The sequence below is a fragment of the Tricharina praecox genome (assembly GCF_024521635.1).
Source record: "Tricharina praecox strain CBS 144465 chromosome Unknown BZA05scaffold_5, whole genome shotgun sequence".
NCBI lineage: Eukaryota > Fungi > Ascomycota > Pezizomycetes > Pezizales > Pyronemataceae > Tricharina > Tricharina praecox.
The window spans coordinates 530,727-547,744 of record NW_026250407.1 but is presented as its reverse complement, the minus strand read 5'-3'; the positions used below and the strand labels follow the sequence as shown (position 1 = coordinate 547,744).

Below are 17,018 nucleotides of genomic sequence, written 5' to 3'. Positions count from 1 at the left end.
AAGCCACAACCTCGCCGCGTACATTTCTCTTCATGACTTCGCTTCCTCCCGCCCAATAGCTCTTGAAATTAGACGCTCAGGCTCGCCCCGCTATCTGCTGTAGCCCAGCCCCATTACCTGCTAGGCGACACATTCCGCCTAGCCCCCCCCAGCAGCACCACATCTTTTATCGTAGATTCGACGTCCCGGTAACTACAACATAAGTCCCGATCGCCATCATCCCCCCCTCTCTCACTCTTTCACCACCGTTCCCCGCCCGTCCGCCTCCATAGTCGGAACAGACATATACCGGAGCCTCCCCGGAAGCCCCCGAGATTATCGAAGTTCCAAACGTCGTCCGTCAACGCCGTCCCTATCCAGTCCTGCCGAGCCGTAGTGTGAGACTGCAATCGTTATCTTGACGACAGCCCATAAGAATGGCCGCCCCAAATGGCCTCGAGGAGACACCTCCCAACCTCCGGGAATGGCGAGAACGGCTGTTTCATGCTGCGGAGACATTCGTCATGACCGAAGACGAGTATGATAGCATAAACCCCCCCCCCACCTCCCCTCTCGGTGAGAGCCCTCGCTTATTATATCGCAGGTGGAAGACGTACTGGCCACACATCGACAACGTCTGGTCGCACCGGAGCACCCAGACATCCAAGAATGGTCCTTTCAAGACGCATTATTACGACTGTCGGCTCAAGGGGAGACCGCCGGGCGTGGCTCCCTCCCTTCAGAATCCGGACCGTAAAAAGCGCAAGCGAGTCGCACGAGACCGGGATCTGTGTGACATGAAGATCAAGGTGACCGAATCCGTGGAGCACCGACGCGGCGGCGGCGGCGGCGGCGGAGGAGGAGGAGGAGGAGGAGGAGGCGAATTGGTCCCGGTCAAGATGTATACGATCGAACGCGTGAAGCGGGAGGTCCTGCATAGGCCGACGCCCGGTGGCGGCTATATCGTCGAAAAGCTGAATCGTGAGGAGCTGATCGCCCAGCATCAACTGCAAACGCTGCTATCCGGGGCGCAGCCTGGATACAATCAGCAGCAGCTCGAAGACGGGGTCAACGGCCTATCGATGGGAGTCAACAACCTGTTGGGAAATGAAACCGACGCCCTCTCCGGCCACGACAGCACCTCCGGCGTAGCACATCTCCTCGCGGAACTGGATTCATACGGTGTCCCGGGATTCCTAGGAGAGGTTCACCGACACAGTCTGGAGCACAGCGATGCGATTAAGAGGAGTTCGATTGAGAGGGACCGACTGAAGCGAAGCAAGGAATTGAAAAAACAGCAGGTACGCTTTTTTTCTCACCCACTCCTATGTCGTCGGTCTCGCGGTTCTTCCCTTCCGTTTGCCGGACGCCATCCATATTGCAATTGGCTGCCTCGCATCATCACAATCAGTGCACCCGACGGTGCCTTTGTAGCCATGTCATGATTTCGTCTGTCTGTCTCTGCTTGCTTGCGCGTTGGCGTGCGTGCGTGCGTGCGTGCGGGCTCGCCCGGAGTAGAGGAGAGGGGGTAGATACATATACTGGGCGTACCCAACCGAGCGCCGCCGCCAGAGCGATCTGCGGCCACTCAGCCGGTGTGGAGGTGGTGATGTTCGTAGCAAGTTTTTCGGCAAGCGTATAAGCCACGTCATATCGCTTTACCTTTCCCTCCTCTCGGGAAAGATTGACGCCTAGTTTTCTCGAAACGAGGAAGACGGACAGAAACTTCCGAATACCGTGGGGACCAAGATATCCATGTGCGGAAAACGGGGAAATCGGATTGATTGATACGGCTTCTGCACTGTAAACCAACAAATAGATATCTGTCCCTCTTCCCTCCTCCTCCTCTTCCTCCTCCTTCTCCTCCTTCTCTTCTTCTTCTTCCCCTGCTTCTTCTCCTTCTTCTTACGCGCTCTGTCGCGACCGCAGCCAGAACGAGCCTTGATTGCTGGCAGTGAAGATACGAGCATACAAGTTGTCTCACCACTTCTCCATCCCTATCTTTCTATTAAACCTCCATTTCTCTATCTACGTCTTACCCCCGCGCACCTGCAACCACCACCACCTCCCTCAGCTGCGACTTGACTCCTCAATTTCTTTGATCGACTATCTCACTTCACCTCTGAGACCGTATCTGTGCTTCTGGCCATGTCTGACGGTTCCCCATCAAATCCGGCTAATTCTGCCGGTGGGAAGGAACAACAGAAAACATACCACAAGAAGGCCACAGGACAGGCCTTACAGACCGTGAAGGATCACTCGAAGGAATGCGATCTGAAGTTGTTTGGCGGGTGCTTCTGGTTCGCCCTCCTTGCCTCGACGATGTTCGAGGGCCCCCTCGAGCAAGGATGCCTACTGAGACGAGTGTGTTCGAACAGTCCATTCGTGCAACGGGTCTGGATAGCATTGGAGCTGAAGGGAATGGATTATCAGTATATCGAAGTTAACCTGCCCTCCAGCTCTGTTGTTTGGTCTCGTCTTTTGACGCCCCTCACCAGGTTGATCCGTATGCAAAACCCAAGCTCCTCACCGACATCAACCCCCGAGGTCTGGTCCCCGCATTGAAGCACGGAGAGTAAGTATTCGGAATGCCGGAAACCCTCGAAGGACCATCCTTATTGACGAAAAATAAAAACAAGCTGGGGCTGCTACGAGAGCACAGTATTGTTGGAGTACTTGGAAGACCTCGGTATCGGCATGCCCCTCCTCCCCAAGGACCCGCGAGACCGAGCACGCACCCGACTATGGGTGGACCATGTAAGAGCCAGCACCCTGATTCCCTTCTCAAAAACTGCCATGCTGTAGAATATACGGAGCCGGTTAGATAACGTCAGCGAAGATCAACCGTAACATAGTCCCCGGATTCTACCGCCTCCTTCAGGCCCAAGAGACGCAGACGCAAGTCCAGTACGCCGAGGAGCTCAAGAGTGAAGTTCGTAACATCCAATCGGCCCTCCTTTTCGGCTCGATGTGGTGATGCTAGGACGTCTGCAGACGCGAGATCATCCACCGAGCGAGTGCGCAGCCATGGCTGGCTAGCTGATTCGGAATCTCACTCCTCCAACAACGAGATTTCGACTGCTGTGGAGGGACATTGATCAGTACTGACGGCAGCCATACATACAGGTCTCCAAACTCGTCGATGTCGCTCATCCAGATGGCCCGTTTTTTCTCGTGAGTTGGAAAAGTCGGCGTCAGTGACGGGATTGTTCGTAACGGATAGGAGTACAGGGCCTAACCATGACATATGTCGACATATCGGTTGCACCTTGGTTGCTGCGCTTCTCTCGGGTTCTCCAGCCGTACAGGGGGTGGCCTCCTTCCGAGAAGAGCAGTAGATTGGGACGGTGGATCGAGGCATTGGAAGCGAACGAGGCAGTCAGGAACACGACGAGTGACGATATCCTGTACCTCGACAGCTACGAACGATACGCCGGTGGGTTCGAATGTTTTCTTTCTTCCGCAGACGTGTGTACGTGCGTGTGGGTGTGTGGGTGTGTTGTTTACTGACAGACGCGTGTCGGCGACAGAGAACCGGCCCAACACGAGTCAAGTGGCGACTGCTGTGAATTCCGGTCGCGGGCTGCCCTGATTGTGTGTGGTTCGGACGTTTGTCGATGTACTTTTTTTTTCTTCCGAAAAGTCCGATTGGTTGTTGGTGATATTGCCGGAAGATCGTCCGGCACGAAGATGGTTGGTGTCACGATAATTCTTGAGTTCCCGAATACCTGCTCTCTCTCTCTCCTTCTCTCTCTCCTTCTCTCTCTCCCTCACCCTCTCTCTCTCTCTCGTCGTCGCGAAGTCCGGTGATGTCCTGGCGATCATGTTTCGCGGTCCAATGTTGCCTAAACGTCATCCCACGCCGTTAGTGGCATGCACTTTATTATCGTACCTGGACAGTGTTCGCAGCGACAAGGTTTTGCTCGAGTGATCGGCATAGTATTTTTCTGCAACGTTGGTGGGGGGGCGTGATGACGACTCACTCACGTCCTGTTAACTGCATACCTAACTTACCAGGTAGTTCCTTCGGAAATGCTCTCCAGCGCTCGATAGCATCAGAGGCCATCATCATCATACTATTTTTTCCCCATCTCTTTCTTTCTTCCGAGGCAAGCAGGCAAGCAGGCAAGCAGGCAGGTAGGCAAGCAAACTATCAAACGATCAAGGACCAGGACTAGGATTCTTCAGCGTTTTTTTTTTTTGGTTGCCGGCCGTTTGGCCTGCGATGTACCTACCGTACTCTAGTGACGAAATTTAGGTGGAGCGGAAAGCGCACCAAGTTACCTTACTTACCGACGTAGGGAGTCTGTATGTACCTGTACCTATGATACTTACCTGGGTAGATACTCGTGCCTAGGTATTCCTTCCTTCCAAGTTCCCTAAACTTCTGCTCCCGAGTCCCTTGTCTCTTCTTGTCTTGTCTATTTTCCGTTTCTCCCTCCCCCCCCCCCCGAAGAGCTCCCACCACTCACCAGCTCGCCAGCTCACACACACTCTCTGTCCCTCTCACACACACATCCAACTCAACTCAGCCGACAGCACGCGATGGAGGGAGGGACGGAGGGAGGGACGGAGGAAGGAAGGAAGGGTGCTCCGTTTCCTCCCAGGATGCTTCCTCCATCCGCGCTTCACCAGTTAACCGGGAACGGGTGAGACACGACGGCAGTACTCTCGATATACATGTGGATATGTATGTCGAGTATAGATTTCGTGTGTGCTTGCGGCAGCTACGGTATGTAGGTAGTTAGCGGTGCTGTGGCTTGTTAGCGGCTACTGAGAGCCTGAGAGCTTGAGTGAACGGTTGCAAGCAAGTATCGTCGTGTGGGCACCGTCCGGTCGTCCAGCGGCACGTCGCAAGTCGCAAGTCGCAAGCGGAAGTGGACGCGGACGCGGATGGGCGGGTGGGCGGGCGGGCGGGCTGGCGGCTGGCAGGTTGGTTAGCAGGTAGGTTGGCAGGTTGGCAGGCTAGCACCCAATCCCGTCCCCTCCCCTCCCCTCCAATCCTGCAATCCAATCCAATCGATCCGTCCGTGCAACGGCTGGCGACGCATCCCGCACTCCTACCGCCCGCAGTCCGCAGCCGGCGTCGGGTACCGTACGTCACTGCTGTGCTCCGCGAGCGAGCGAGCGAGTCTATGAGGCTGCGACATGGGGTGGGAGGGGGACGGGGGGGGGGGGGACATGGGAAATGGGATCGACATCGAAGTTGCGAGGGTGTGGATGTACCGGTATCTGGATTCTGGCCATGGCGTTTCCTCACATTTCCCCCACACGTCGAATCGGGCTTACAGTGGAGTAGAGTAGACGCATGGCCCCATGGGCGGCTCGTGGAGGGGAGGGGGGGGAGGGAGGGGAGCGAAGGGAAGGGAAGGGAGCTGCTGCAGCTTGCAGCCTGCGGCGAGAGGGGGGGGAGGGGGGGTATCCTTGTTCCTGCACACACACACACACCCACACACACACACCCACACCCACACATACTCACACACACACACCCACACTCACACACACACACCCACACTCACACACACACTCCCATACTCACACACACACTCCCACACACACTCACACACACACACCCACACTCACACACTCACACACACACACTCACACTCACACACTCACACACTCACACTCACACTCACACACACACACTCACACTCACACACACACACACATGCTTGTGATCGGAGCTATCGACACGACACGGACGGATAATCGAAACCCCAAAAACTGGACGGATCTGTCTTCCGTGTGGCCAATCAGTGCGCGTCCCAGGCTCCCAGGGCTCCCAGCAAGAAGGAAGGGGAAGAAAAAAAAGCGTTGAGCCGGGTTATGTATGACGAAGCAGCAGCGGCGGAAAATTAAACTTAAAATGAAAAATGAGAAAACGGAAAAAAGGAAATGCGTTGATACGGGTAAGCGTGTTTGGTTGGTTTCTTTTGTGTGAGATATAGAAATGTATGAGGATTAACTATCAGAATAGGTATTCACAGAGCATGTATCTTGTCCACAGTCCACAGTCCAGTACTGTCCAGTGCCTTCCCAGCCAGCAGCACGACGACAACGCCTCCGTCCACCAGTTCCCGCACGTACATACATCACACATACACACATGTTCCCCTCCATGTGCTCCATGTACTCCATGTCTGTATAAAGGAACAGCACTTTTCAATCAGGCCAAGCTCTTACGGTCTTACGATTCTACCCCGCTGTGGCGCCGCCACCGTAACCAGGTGGGAGGGGTGGTCAGTGGTCGTTGGTGTCCGGCCAACGGCCAACCTAATGTGATGTATGCATGCAACGCCAGGCCCTCCGAAGGCGAAGGCGAGTGCCGCAGGCCGAATGCCGAAGCCTGAAAGGAAGCGAAGCAAATGCAGCCTGTCGTTTGTTTTTGTCTCACAACGACAATTATGTAGGTATCAAACGAAACCTGAAGCGCACGACTACACACATCACATACACCACATACCTCATACCAATGCTTAGAGTAGCGTAGAGGACTTGCACTCCCTTGCATCGTCGTTTCTCCACAAGTGCAAAAAAGAAGGAAAGTGCAAAACATCTGGCCATGTGGAGTCGAAGCCCAAGGGAAGGGGGGAGGGGGGGACGCGGACTCGAGCCTTCCTTCAACCTCGATTGAGGGGAGGGGGCATCGTTTCCGCCCAATTTCTGCCTACCTACCTGTCTACCCACACGCCTACCTACCTACTTGTCCGCCTCCCCCGCCCGCCCGCATCCCCGCCCGGGTCTGTACGATGTATGTACCAATTGTGCGTCCGAAAGAGGCGTCCCGGACTCCCGGACCCACGGACTCCCGGCGCTGCCGCTTCTGGAATCTGGAATCTGGAATCTGGATACCTACGCCGCACGCCGCATGCCGACGCACGCCGCAGCTGCGCAGGTTCTCCGTGCGAGGCCCGGCCGAGAGTTCACTTTTGCTTTGGCTTCTGCTTCTGCCGAGGACGCCTATTCGGACGCTCCAGGAAGCCAAGGGTGGGTACGGTAGAGGTATGTAGAAGTAGAGGTATACCGGTGCTGTATGTACCTACTCGGCCTCAGATTTCTAGGTACTCCACGAGCACATACGGTACCTATCGTGATTCGTGAGCCGTCCACAGCTGCACAGCTTTACATCTAGCCACAAGGTACCTACCATACCCTATTCTATGTGCTCCACTCTATCCTCTACCGCAGGTACTCCACTCTAGAGCAGAGTAGCGAGCAAGCGCCCTCCGCCATTCAACCAACCAACCAACCGCCTCGAAGTCCACAGTCCAAACCGTGAAATTTGTATTTGTGATATCGGAATCGAGCAACCACGCATCACCACGCACCATCACGCACCACGCACCATCACGCACCACGCACCATCACGCACCACGCACCACACTCCATGTACCGAGCACCGAGCAGAGAGCAGAGAGCAGAAGCGAAGCGAATTATCCGACTCGCTGGTAGGCCGTGCGCCGAGCGGGAGTCCTCCGGAGTAACCGATAGAACTCTACTCTGCTTTCTCTGCCTAGGTACGAATCGGCGGTAGTTGGTAGCGCTTACTTATGTATTGTACAGTTTGCCCCCCTCCCCTTCATTCCTTTCCTCTGGTCGACCATGAGAAGTCCTGGGTAGGGATCGGGAGAAAGCACCGTGATTACCATTTCTGTGATTGCCATTTCCGGGGGGTGGTAGTGGGGGTTTGAGTTTTTGCGCTTGACGAGTCGACGAGTCGAAGAGATTGCCGACTGCGGAATGGCTTCGCGCTAGGTACAGGTACAGGTGCATACAAGGTATGTAGAGGGCATATGTAGGCGGTTGCTTCCGCATTCGCGATTTGATCGCGATGAAGAAGAAATCTGAAAAACTACTAGAGTACTAGAGTACCTAGATATGATGGGTATGATGGGGATGGAGATTCGCTTAGTGGGGAGTAGGGGAGGTTAGAGGAAGTTAGCCTTGGGTTTCGCGGTTTGCGTTTGCGGGGGAGGGGGGGGAGGAGGATGGTTGTAGATGCTTATGCGTATGTGATGTGCATACTGCGAGTCTTCGTGTCTTCAGACTTCAACACATATCTCAAATATCTACATGAAGTAAGAGTACCAGGCACCTACTCTACATATTGTGCTCAGGTACTCGAGTACATGCCGACAAGAAACACTGAGACATCTGGCGTATGAACATGAACGTGAACATTGACCTCCATTGACCGCCATTTTACTGGCCGGACATACCCGCAACCCACCTCCAACTTACTCACCTCCTAAAAACTCGGGTTTCTCCTCAACTACTACTAGGTAGTACTGGTGCTTCACTTACACCGAAAAGGAAAAGCCGGATGTGGACGAAGTCGAAGTCGAAAGTCGCAAGCCATCTCACGATCTTTTTTCTCACGATCTTTCGCGATCACCTGCGTAGGTACTTATGCAGTTATGCATGGTAGGTACAACACCTACATACGTGCTGGCCGCCAGCGAGCGAGCGAGTGGCACAGACTTCGGGTGTAAGGGTAAGTGGTGCCTCACCTTGCACCTATAATTCGTGATGGTGGTGAGGCACGATTTATCGGCCACACGCCTAGCCTGTATGACAAAAGACAAGGTAGAGCACCTACGTTAGATCTGCGGGAAGTTCTGTGAAGTGCGGTGCTGCGCTGTGCTATGATGTGCTGCTGTGCTGTGACATAACATGATGTGCTATGCTCTGCGGCGGCGGTACGGCCGCGGTGATTGAATTCCATCGGCCCCGTTCCGTTCGTTCGATAGTCATATCCCTTCACATCCCTTCATGCCCCCTCAAAGTTCGCATCCCGCCATGTCACATCACATCATATCCATACTCTACATAGCCCGGGGAGGGACCACTGACCAGGGGACCCTGCCAAGAAGATCCGATATGATCGATCGGGAAATCATCGGGAAATCAGCGGAATGGCATAGGTACTCTACGTAAATCTACGTAGATATGATACACCGCCTACATGAACACCGCCTAGGTATGTACCGCCTACCGGCAGCGCGGGGAAGGGAAGGAAGGGAGGGAAGAAAAGGAAGAAAAGGAAGAAAAGGAAGGGATGGATGCGAAGGGAAGGGATGCGAAGGAGCGGGACGATTGGCTGCCAGGAGCCAGGACTCAGGGGTCGGGCTCTGGCTGCTGGCTCTGGCTGTGAGGGACGGACCAGGGACCGGGGAAAAGGGAAGGGAAGGGAAAGTCCTCGTCTTCGTCCCCGGTGGGGAGGATGGGGGGAGCAGGAGGAGGAGGGGAGGAGGAGGAGGGGAGGAGGAGGAGGAGAGCCTTTTTTCGGGGGAGGGGGATGACGTTACGTAGAGTACGGCAGGCCGAAGTCGAAGCCTTCAGGCTTCAACCGAGATTCTATAAAGTACTGTTCGAACTCGATCCGGCCTTTCCTTTTTTTGTTTTGGAAGCTCGACTCTCTGTGCCACAGTTCTAGTCCGAATGCGACAATAAATCGATTCTCTCTCTGTCCATCTCCATCCCTCCCTCCTCTGGCTAGGGTACTTCTGCAAGGCCGAGAGGTCTTGGGTCGCACAGGCACAGGGCCGAGTCGGGAGGGGAGGGGGGAGGGGACGCGCACAGGAAAACGGCCGACGGGAGGGAGGCAGGAGGGAGCGAAAAACTGGCAGCCTTGTAGATAAGAAGTTAGCACGCACGCATCCCAAGCATCCCAAGCACCCCGAAGTAGAGTAAGTAAGGGAAGGTAAGGGAAGGTAAGGTAAGGTAAGGGTGAGGTGCGTGGGAAGGAGGAGCTTCGAACCTGCAAGTACTGTATATGCATACATCCTCTACATACACACATACGGACGGATGAGACGGCGGGTCGGAGATGGGTGCCGAGTGGAGGAGAAAGAGATCCAGATGTACTTGTAACTTGCCTGGGTACTCTATTCACACAGGCACCCGTCGGATGGCACAGGGAAGCAACTACTTTATACATACTCGCAACTCTTGGTCACTGCTCGTAAGGTTGCAACGGGTTCTTTGGCCGTTGCGGACCTTCGCGGGCGCCGGGACACGCCCTTGGCCATAGCCCGCGGCGCCACACGCTTTGCTTGCACGGCGAGGGGGAGAGAGAAGCGAGAGAGAAGAGAGATAGAGATAGAGATAGAAAGAGGGAGAGTGTGTGTGTGCGTGTGCGTGTGCGGGGCCTCGCGGAGAGTGATGCTGATAATGTCATGGCTCTTTCTTCTCCGTGGGGTGGGCTCCGTTTCGAGGGTGCATGAGATGGTACCTACGAAGCACGATTTTTTTTCTTTCTTCGTGGGTGAAAAGTGAAAAGCATACGGCAGCTAGAGTACATGCCTGGTACTTGCTTACCTACTAGGGGGCGGGGAGCTGAAAGGGCACGAGGATTCCTCGGATCGTATCGACATATATCAGTGCAGACACGGGCCATGAGTCCGGGTCGGTAGTAGAGTATCGACGTATGTACGTGTGATACCGATGAGCGTGCTATACGCAAGTTCGTACGGTATTGGCTCGGCTCGAGTGAATTGCCTGCCTCCGTGCTGGTCCGTTCGCCTGACATGACATGCCTGTGTTTTGCTGGGTCTGTGGTTCCTTGTACATATGTAGAACGGAGATGTAGGGTCCGTTAGGAAAGAAGATGAAGAAACTTTCTTTGTGGGGTGTCGGAGCAGATGCAAAACAGCCGCTTCCTTTTGGGCCTGTATGTACTCTATGTATGTCCGGAATGATGGCCATGGGGTTTGCGTGCTTTGCTGCTCTGCCAGCCTGTACTTTGCGTGCGGGCTGCTCCTCCTCGGCTAGTGGACGGGGGGTGGGGCGTCCTTAGAGGCCGCAGGGAATGTCAGACATACTGGCGCTCGAGGTTGAGTGATATCGATGATGCGAACCGCCGTCGGATAGATAGATGCCCAGGCATGTACATACCCAACTTCCTTACCAAGGACTTACCAAGTGCATTAGGTGGGAGGGTGAGTAGGTGGTAGGTGAGTAGGTGGTAGGTGGTAGGTGTGTAGGTGTGTAGGTGGTAGGTGGTAGGTGTATAGGTGGTAGGTGGGTAGGTGGTAGGTGGGCAGATAGGCATGTATGTGGTGGAGAGCTGCTTCACCCGTCCAGCCGAACGGAAGCACTGGTGTGTACATACGTAAAAGCTGTGGCCATGAAGGAGCTTGATGGAACCATGTCGCCAGATGTCGTACTGAGGTGCTGTGATGCTGTGGCGCTGCGGTGTTGTGGAGCGGAGCACTCTGTGGCCGGAGAGCCGATCCCGTCGGCATTGTCGGCGGCAGTGACAGTCTGTGCTTCACTGGTCAGTCCTCAGTCCTCTCCGGAGCCGCCGGGACGAGGCCGTTCTGGTACGTTCTCTCCAGACTTACATAAGTTGCCCACCACTGCAATCACCGTCCTGTCTTTGCGGGGGGTTCTCGGAGTGGCCTTTTCGCAAAATAACTTTTTTTTCTCTTCAGCGGCGGCGTGGTGAGGGTAGCCCGTTGAAGCTAGTTAGCAATTAGGATGGCCATAGCAGCATAGCAGTGATTTGATACAAATTGTGAGTATGCAGGTGGCAGGTGGGTGATGCAGCGCGGAAGTTGTGTCCCAGACGAACTGCGAGGCCTCTTCAGGGTGAGGGTGATTTTGGGCTTGGACATGCACCCCTACACCCTGGTCTCACCACCACCACCGCCGCCTCTGTCTTTCGCACCTCAATAACTTACAGCGTTGCCCTCACACACTCTTTTCTCATTCACCTCCACCACCCCCCTCCATCCACCACCCCCCCCCCTCCCCCTCCCCCCTCCCCTTCCGCCCCGCCATCCACTACCAAGCACTGACCACCACCACCTCCTCCGCTAGGAGTACGGACTACGCCTCTCCCTAGCAACTACTACCGCCTATGTGCGTCAGGGTTGTGTCTCCTCCCGTGGAGGTGCATAAAGGCTGTCCGCCACCACCACCATCACTACCACCACTACCACCACCACTTCCTCCACCACATCCTCCTCTACCTCGCACTTACCCACTACGTACTCCAACAGGCGTCATCAATTGGATTCTCACACCCCCCAACCCATCTGCTTTAATTACTGCTCAGGGCCCCCTCCGCCGCCCATCTATATCCTGTCCCCATTTCCCGGCCTCGATATCATCCTCCTCCGCCCCCCCTTCACCACTACCCCTTCGAACTTCGAAGCCGTCCTGTTATATATTCACCCTCTCCCTCGTCCGTCGTTCTTCTTCGGCCCCAAGAATCTGGTTCACTTTCCATTCCCGATACTTGATCTCCGTCTGCGCAGCTGCACATCATCCGTTAAAACACTCGCTGCTCACCCCTCCATTCAGAACACCACTCAAGCACTCGCGCACCTTCACTACCATACGTAATGGACCCCCATTGGGCTGTTACCACTTCGTCTGGCCGACGAGTGTCTTTGCTTTGCGGCGAGCCCGACGAGAAGCTTGCCGACGGACTCGACTACCCTTCCCCTTCGTACGCCTCCAGTTCTCCCACGCCTCCTCCGTCGCCCGATTATCGCCGGCCGTACGCTCCCCTCCGAGCTGATTCGATCGGTTCCACCTGCTCCTCCACTTCGTCGCTCGCCACCGTATCCTCCCAGGGTCTCTATTCTCCGAAGACGCCTCCGGACATGCACCTCCCGCCGCTCGACAAGCTACTGCCCGTTCCCGAGACTGTGATCTTCAACACCAGATACGGCTCCGACATGGGCTCCCCAGTACTTGCTTCTGCCGTGATGGGCGCCGCCGCTTCGGTGGACGGTAGCTTGTCGCCAACCAGCACGCACGCCACCACCATCTCGACACCGCCTTCGCCAAAGACCACCGTCGCCACCCCCGCGATGAAGCGGTCATCCCGCCGCTACACTTGCCATTGCGGTAAGTCCTTCACCACGTCCGGCCATCTTGCGCGCCACACCCGCATCCACACCGGCGAGAAGAACTACGTCTGCCCCGATGCCGGTTGCGCGGCACGGTTCAGCAGGCAGGACAACTGCATGCAACACTATCGCACCCACCAGAGCGGCTCCGGAAACAAGCGTGCTGCCAGGAAGCGAAGGATGTCGACCGAAACGCTATCTTCGCAGCGAAGGATGTCGACGGACACGGTATCCTCACAGCGGACCAACGATCTCACCCTATCCGAGACATCGCCGGCGCCCCAGATGACGATCGGAACACCGGCCGAAACTCCCATCCAGACGACACATTCCACACCACTGCAGCCCACTCACTGCTACAACGTCCCTTCGCCGTACATGTACGCGAATTACTTTGAACCGTTCGGCTCCGATGGCGGACTGACAGCGCTGGCAAACGTTGCGTGTTCCGGATATTCATGAATGCCGTCATTCCACACTATGGCGATCTGAGTCGGGCTCAACAACCTTGCGTCCGCACCAAGATGCGCTACGGTTTTTGTTGCTTCCGGTGCTGTGCACGACAGCCTCTCTCCTTTGTCGACAAACCTTGCATTCGTCTGTCCATATTTGCGCCCGATACTTTTTTCTTTTTCTTTCGTCATCTCTTTCGTCTTTAACGCAGTAATGTCGTTCTCTTCTATCTATATATTTTTGGAGGGTCTGGCTACGATGGTACTCTGCGGTTTACTTGGGGGCTTTTGGCGTTATGTACTGGGGGTTTTTTATTTTATTTATTATTCATTTCCTGTGATGTCTGGGGGTATTTCTTTCTTTCAAAAAAGGTTTCGGCTTGTATCCTTTCTTATGTTGTGTGTGTGGTTACAACATATGGTGGTTACGCCAATCTAAATGCGACTTTGCCGTATCTGCGTCAAAATAACTTTAATGTATCTGACGATCTTTCCTTATGTATCGTGGGCTCGGGTTCGGTTTGGGTTGGGTTGGGTTGGGTTGGTTGGGTTGGGTTGGGTTGGGTTTTGGGGGTGGGCGTCATATTTTTTTTGTTTCCGTTTTCTTCGCAGTCGCAGTCTTGGTATGTATGGGGGACGCATGTGGATGTAGGACAGACGGGTGATCCCAGGCTGGGCGGGATCAGCCATGTAGTATGTATCATAGCGTATGTACGTATTATGTATATGTGTATGTAGGTCGTTGGGTTGGGAAGCCGTGGGGCATATCATGCACGAGGAGTTTTTTGGAGAAAAGAAAAGCTCGGAGTTCAACACGATCACAATTGCGATCATGATCACGGATTTTCCATCGTGCACACGCTGTATGTATTGTATACTACATGGGGAAGGAACGTCTCGAATACTGGTGTGCAAGGCAGTGTGCAACCCAGCTGCCAGCTACGGTATCTACATAAGCCATTGGACAGTGGGCACGATTCGAGGTGCTTTGGGTTTGCTTTTTCTGCTTCTTGTGAGTGAGTGAGTGAGGGCTCTCGTCAGGCACACACTATGCACTATTTACACCGGCCGGAAAGACAGATAGACAGGCAGCTAGAAAGCTAGACAGTCAATCAGTCAGACAGTTGGACAGCCAGACAGACATGTAGACATCCAGGCATCCAGCCATAGCTCGGGTTTTATGGATGGAGGTGAGGGAGGAAGGCCCAAGGCTGTCCTATGTGTAGGTGAGTAGGTTGCCAAGTAAGTCTATAGGTATGAAGGTATGTCGATATGAAGATGAAGGAAGGTATGTAGATCTGAAGGTACAAAGGCATGTACCTAGATACTCCAGATATGCTCCCCTTCCCTTCCCCCAGACGGGAACGAGCAGCAAGCCGGCCGACAGGCAGTTAAGCGGGCAGTGTGGAGATGCAGATACTCCATCATCCATCATGTATGTCATGTATGGTATGTAGGTCGTCTTTCCATCCGCATTGCATACATACCTACCCAAACACATACCGCACACATATTCATACACACCTACCCAAACACATACCACACACATATTCATACACACGCACTCACGCACTCACACTCACGCTCACGCTCACCCCCAAACGCACAAACGCACAAACGCACACGCGCATAGTCTACAAGCATAGTCTACATATTCTACTCTACTCTACAGTCCACACACTCGACAGTCCACACACTCTACAGTCTACATACTCTACGCACCCTACACACTCTACTCTACACATAATTTGAATCATACACGGCCATTGACCGGTGCACGATGGCCGGTAGTCGGGACGAGGTATCATAAGTTCCAAAGATCGAACGAACGAACGCCGGACGGGGAATAAACGAAGGATTGGTTGGTCCTCCTCAACGAGAGGAGACGAGACGAGACGAGACTCGATACAGACAGGAAGCGTATGTACAGTACTCTACGGATAGTGTATGGATTGTGGATGGTGTACGGCTGGTGAAGCTGCGTCCTGTGTCGCACATACTCTACGTACGTTCGGTATGTAGATCTGGGAAAGGTCAGGAATGCACCTGACGCTGACGATGGAGGGGATCGATCCGGCAGTGTGCGTGTGTGCGTGTGTCTCTCTGTGTGTCTGTCTCCATCTGTGTGTGTGTGGTAGGCCACAGGCCACGATAATATCTACCAGCCTACCAGCCAGCGGCCAGCAAGCCATCCAGCAAGCAAGCAAGCCACAGGGTCTTTCTGTGCTTGTCCCCCCGTCCCCTCCCATCAGCGAGCGAGCGAGCGAGCGAGCCGGCCTGCCGACCGGTACACGGCCGCAGCACCGCGAGCCAACAACCCACCAGATACGCATTACCCTACCCACTACCCACAATCCACTACTGCTAGCTAACTAACTAGACGCGAAATCGAGATACATCCTATGTGGCTGTTTCTGATAACCGGTCGCCGGTTGGTTCGTTCGCTGGTTCGTTCGCCGGTTCGTTCGTTGGTTGGTTCGGTCGTTGGTTCGTTCGCTGGTTCGGTCGTGGGCTGGCTACCCTTCTGCTGGTTTGCTTTGCCTGCCCCCGGGGATCCATCTAAGGGAAAGGTATTCTATGGTGAAGGTGAAAGGTGAAGGCGAAGGTAAAGGGCATGGCATGGCATGCAGGAGCAGCATAGCACAGTTAGCTAGGGAGGTAGGTACGCATGCTTGCTTCTTACCTGCCTGCTTGCCTGCCTCTGCCTGCTTGTTGTTTTGCAGGGGTTTATCTGGTTGTGGGGGGGGGAGGGGGGGTGCTCCCACTCCTCTGATGGACGGTGGGGAATTTGCGATTTAGGGTGCGCAGGGAGACAAGCGCGCAAGAGACTTCCGGACCAATTAGCGGTGGCTGGGAGTGCGATCAGCGAAAGGAAGGGTTCGTTCCTTCCTTTGTTCTTTCACAGGGTGTACTCTAGAGTAGGTACTCTGGTAAAGGGAGGGATGATACACATATCACATCTCAATTGCGGGAATAAACTAGGTAGCTAGCTATCTAGCGAGGGAGAGGAGCCTGAGAGGCGCTCAAAGGGGACTTTGCGGCGACAGATCGATTGAGAAGGGTGGAGGGTGGAGTGGAGGGGGGGCCATATTCGTGATCACGTTCACCATAGATATCTATACATCCGTCCGTGGGGCCACTGCGGATATGTCAATATGTAGAGTATGTGGATGTAGGTAATTGAACGTGTGGCTGAAGGGTTTCGCGGACGCTGACATCATCCTGCCGCCCGCCGCCGGACGTCGTGGCTGCTGAGTCCCGACACCCTTTTTTTTTTGGGCGCACCCTTGTTGAAACATGCCAATGTCAACCTGGATGGACAGACAATATGCGAAAGGCTTCGCCGCCACACGGGGACGCCGCGTAGATGTAGGTACATACGTACGTAGGGAAGTATGTGAGTTACTGTAGATAGATACTTTTGTATGTAGTCCCACCGCCAAACATAGGTAGTCCTGTATGCGAGTAGAGTAGAGCAGTCGCCCTGCCCCCACCGGGCCCACCCCCTTGTATCGAATCAAGGCAGCGAGTGGGAGGGTTTCAAATGTTAGTTAACCTTAACTACTCCGACTCCGACTAGCTGGTTGCTGTGGTTGTGGTGGTTGACTAGGGCCTCGGGTATCCCGAGCCACACGACAGGACGTCGCTAGAGCAATAGACTTATCTGGAGTTGGTGCTTCGTTCCTGCTCCCTCCTGCTCCTTCTTCCCCGACTCGCG

At 54.6% G+C, this 17,018-nt stretch overlaps 4 protein-coding genes across 4 annotated transcripts; 3 read left to right on the top strand and 1 right to left on the bottom strand.

Annotated features, from left to right (window-relative positions):
* The first annotated feature begins 260 nt into the window (after positions 1-260).
* On the top strand, positions 261-3,761 carry BZA05DRAFT_217441 (putative glutathione transferase). Its single transcript, XM_051479675.1, has 10 exons — positions 261-517; positions 584-1,280; positions 2,185-2,279; positions 2,358-2,421; positions 2,478-2,554; positions 2,619-2,736; positions 2,819-2,911; positions 3,106-3,153; positions 3,211-3,415; positions 3,510-3,761. Exons 1-10 carry the CDS (start codon positions 417-419, stop codon positions 3,569-3,571), a joined length of 1,560 nt encoding a protein of 519 aa, XP_051341994.1. The 5' UTR covers positions 261-416; the 3' UTR covers positions 3,572-3,761.
* A 5,238-nt stretch (positions 3,762-8,999) lies between these two features.
* BZA05DRAFT_217406 (uncharacterized protein) lies at positions 9,000-10,072 on the bottom strand. Its single transcript, XM_051479674.1, has one exon. The coding sequence runs from the start codon at positions 9,923-9,925 to the stop codon at positions 9,290-9,292; it is 636 nt and encodes a 211-aa protein (XP_051341993.1). The 5' UTR covers positions 9,926-10,072; the 3' UTR covers positions 9,000-9,289.
* Positions 10,073-12,335: 2,263 nt separating this feature from the next.
* Positions 12,336-13,310, top strand: BZA05DRAFT_333293 (uncharacterized protein; the record flags this gene model as incomplete). Its single annotated transcript, XM_051480681.1, has 2 exons — positions 12,336-13,076; positions 13,194-13,310. The coding sequence occupies 2 exons, from the start codon at positions 12,336-12,338 to the stop codon at positions 13,308-13,310; spliced, it is 858 nt and encodes a 285-aa protein (XP_051341992.1).
* A 102-nt stretch (positions 13,311-13,412) lies between these two features.
* Positions 13,413-13,938, top strand: BZA05DRAFT_217390 (uncharacterized protein). Its single transcript, XM_051479673.1, has 2 exons — positions 13,413-13,766; positions 13,885-13,938. Exon 1 carries the CDS (start codon positions 13,515-13,517, stop codon positions 13,737-13,739), a length of 225 nt encoding a protein of 74 aa, XP_051341991.1. The 5' UTR covers positions 13,413-13,514; the 3' UTR covers positions 13,740-13,766; positions 13,885-13,938.
* Positions 13,939-17,018: the final 3,080 nt, after the last annotated feature.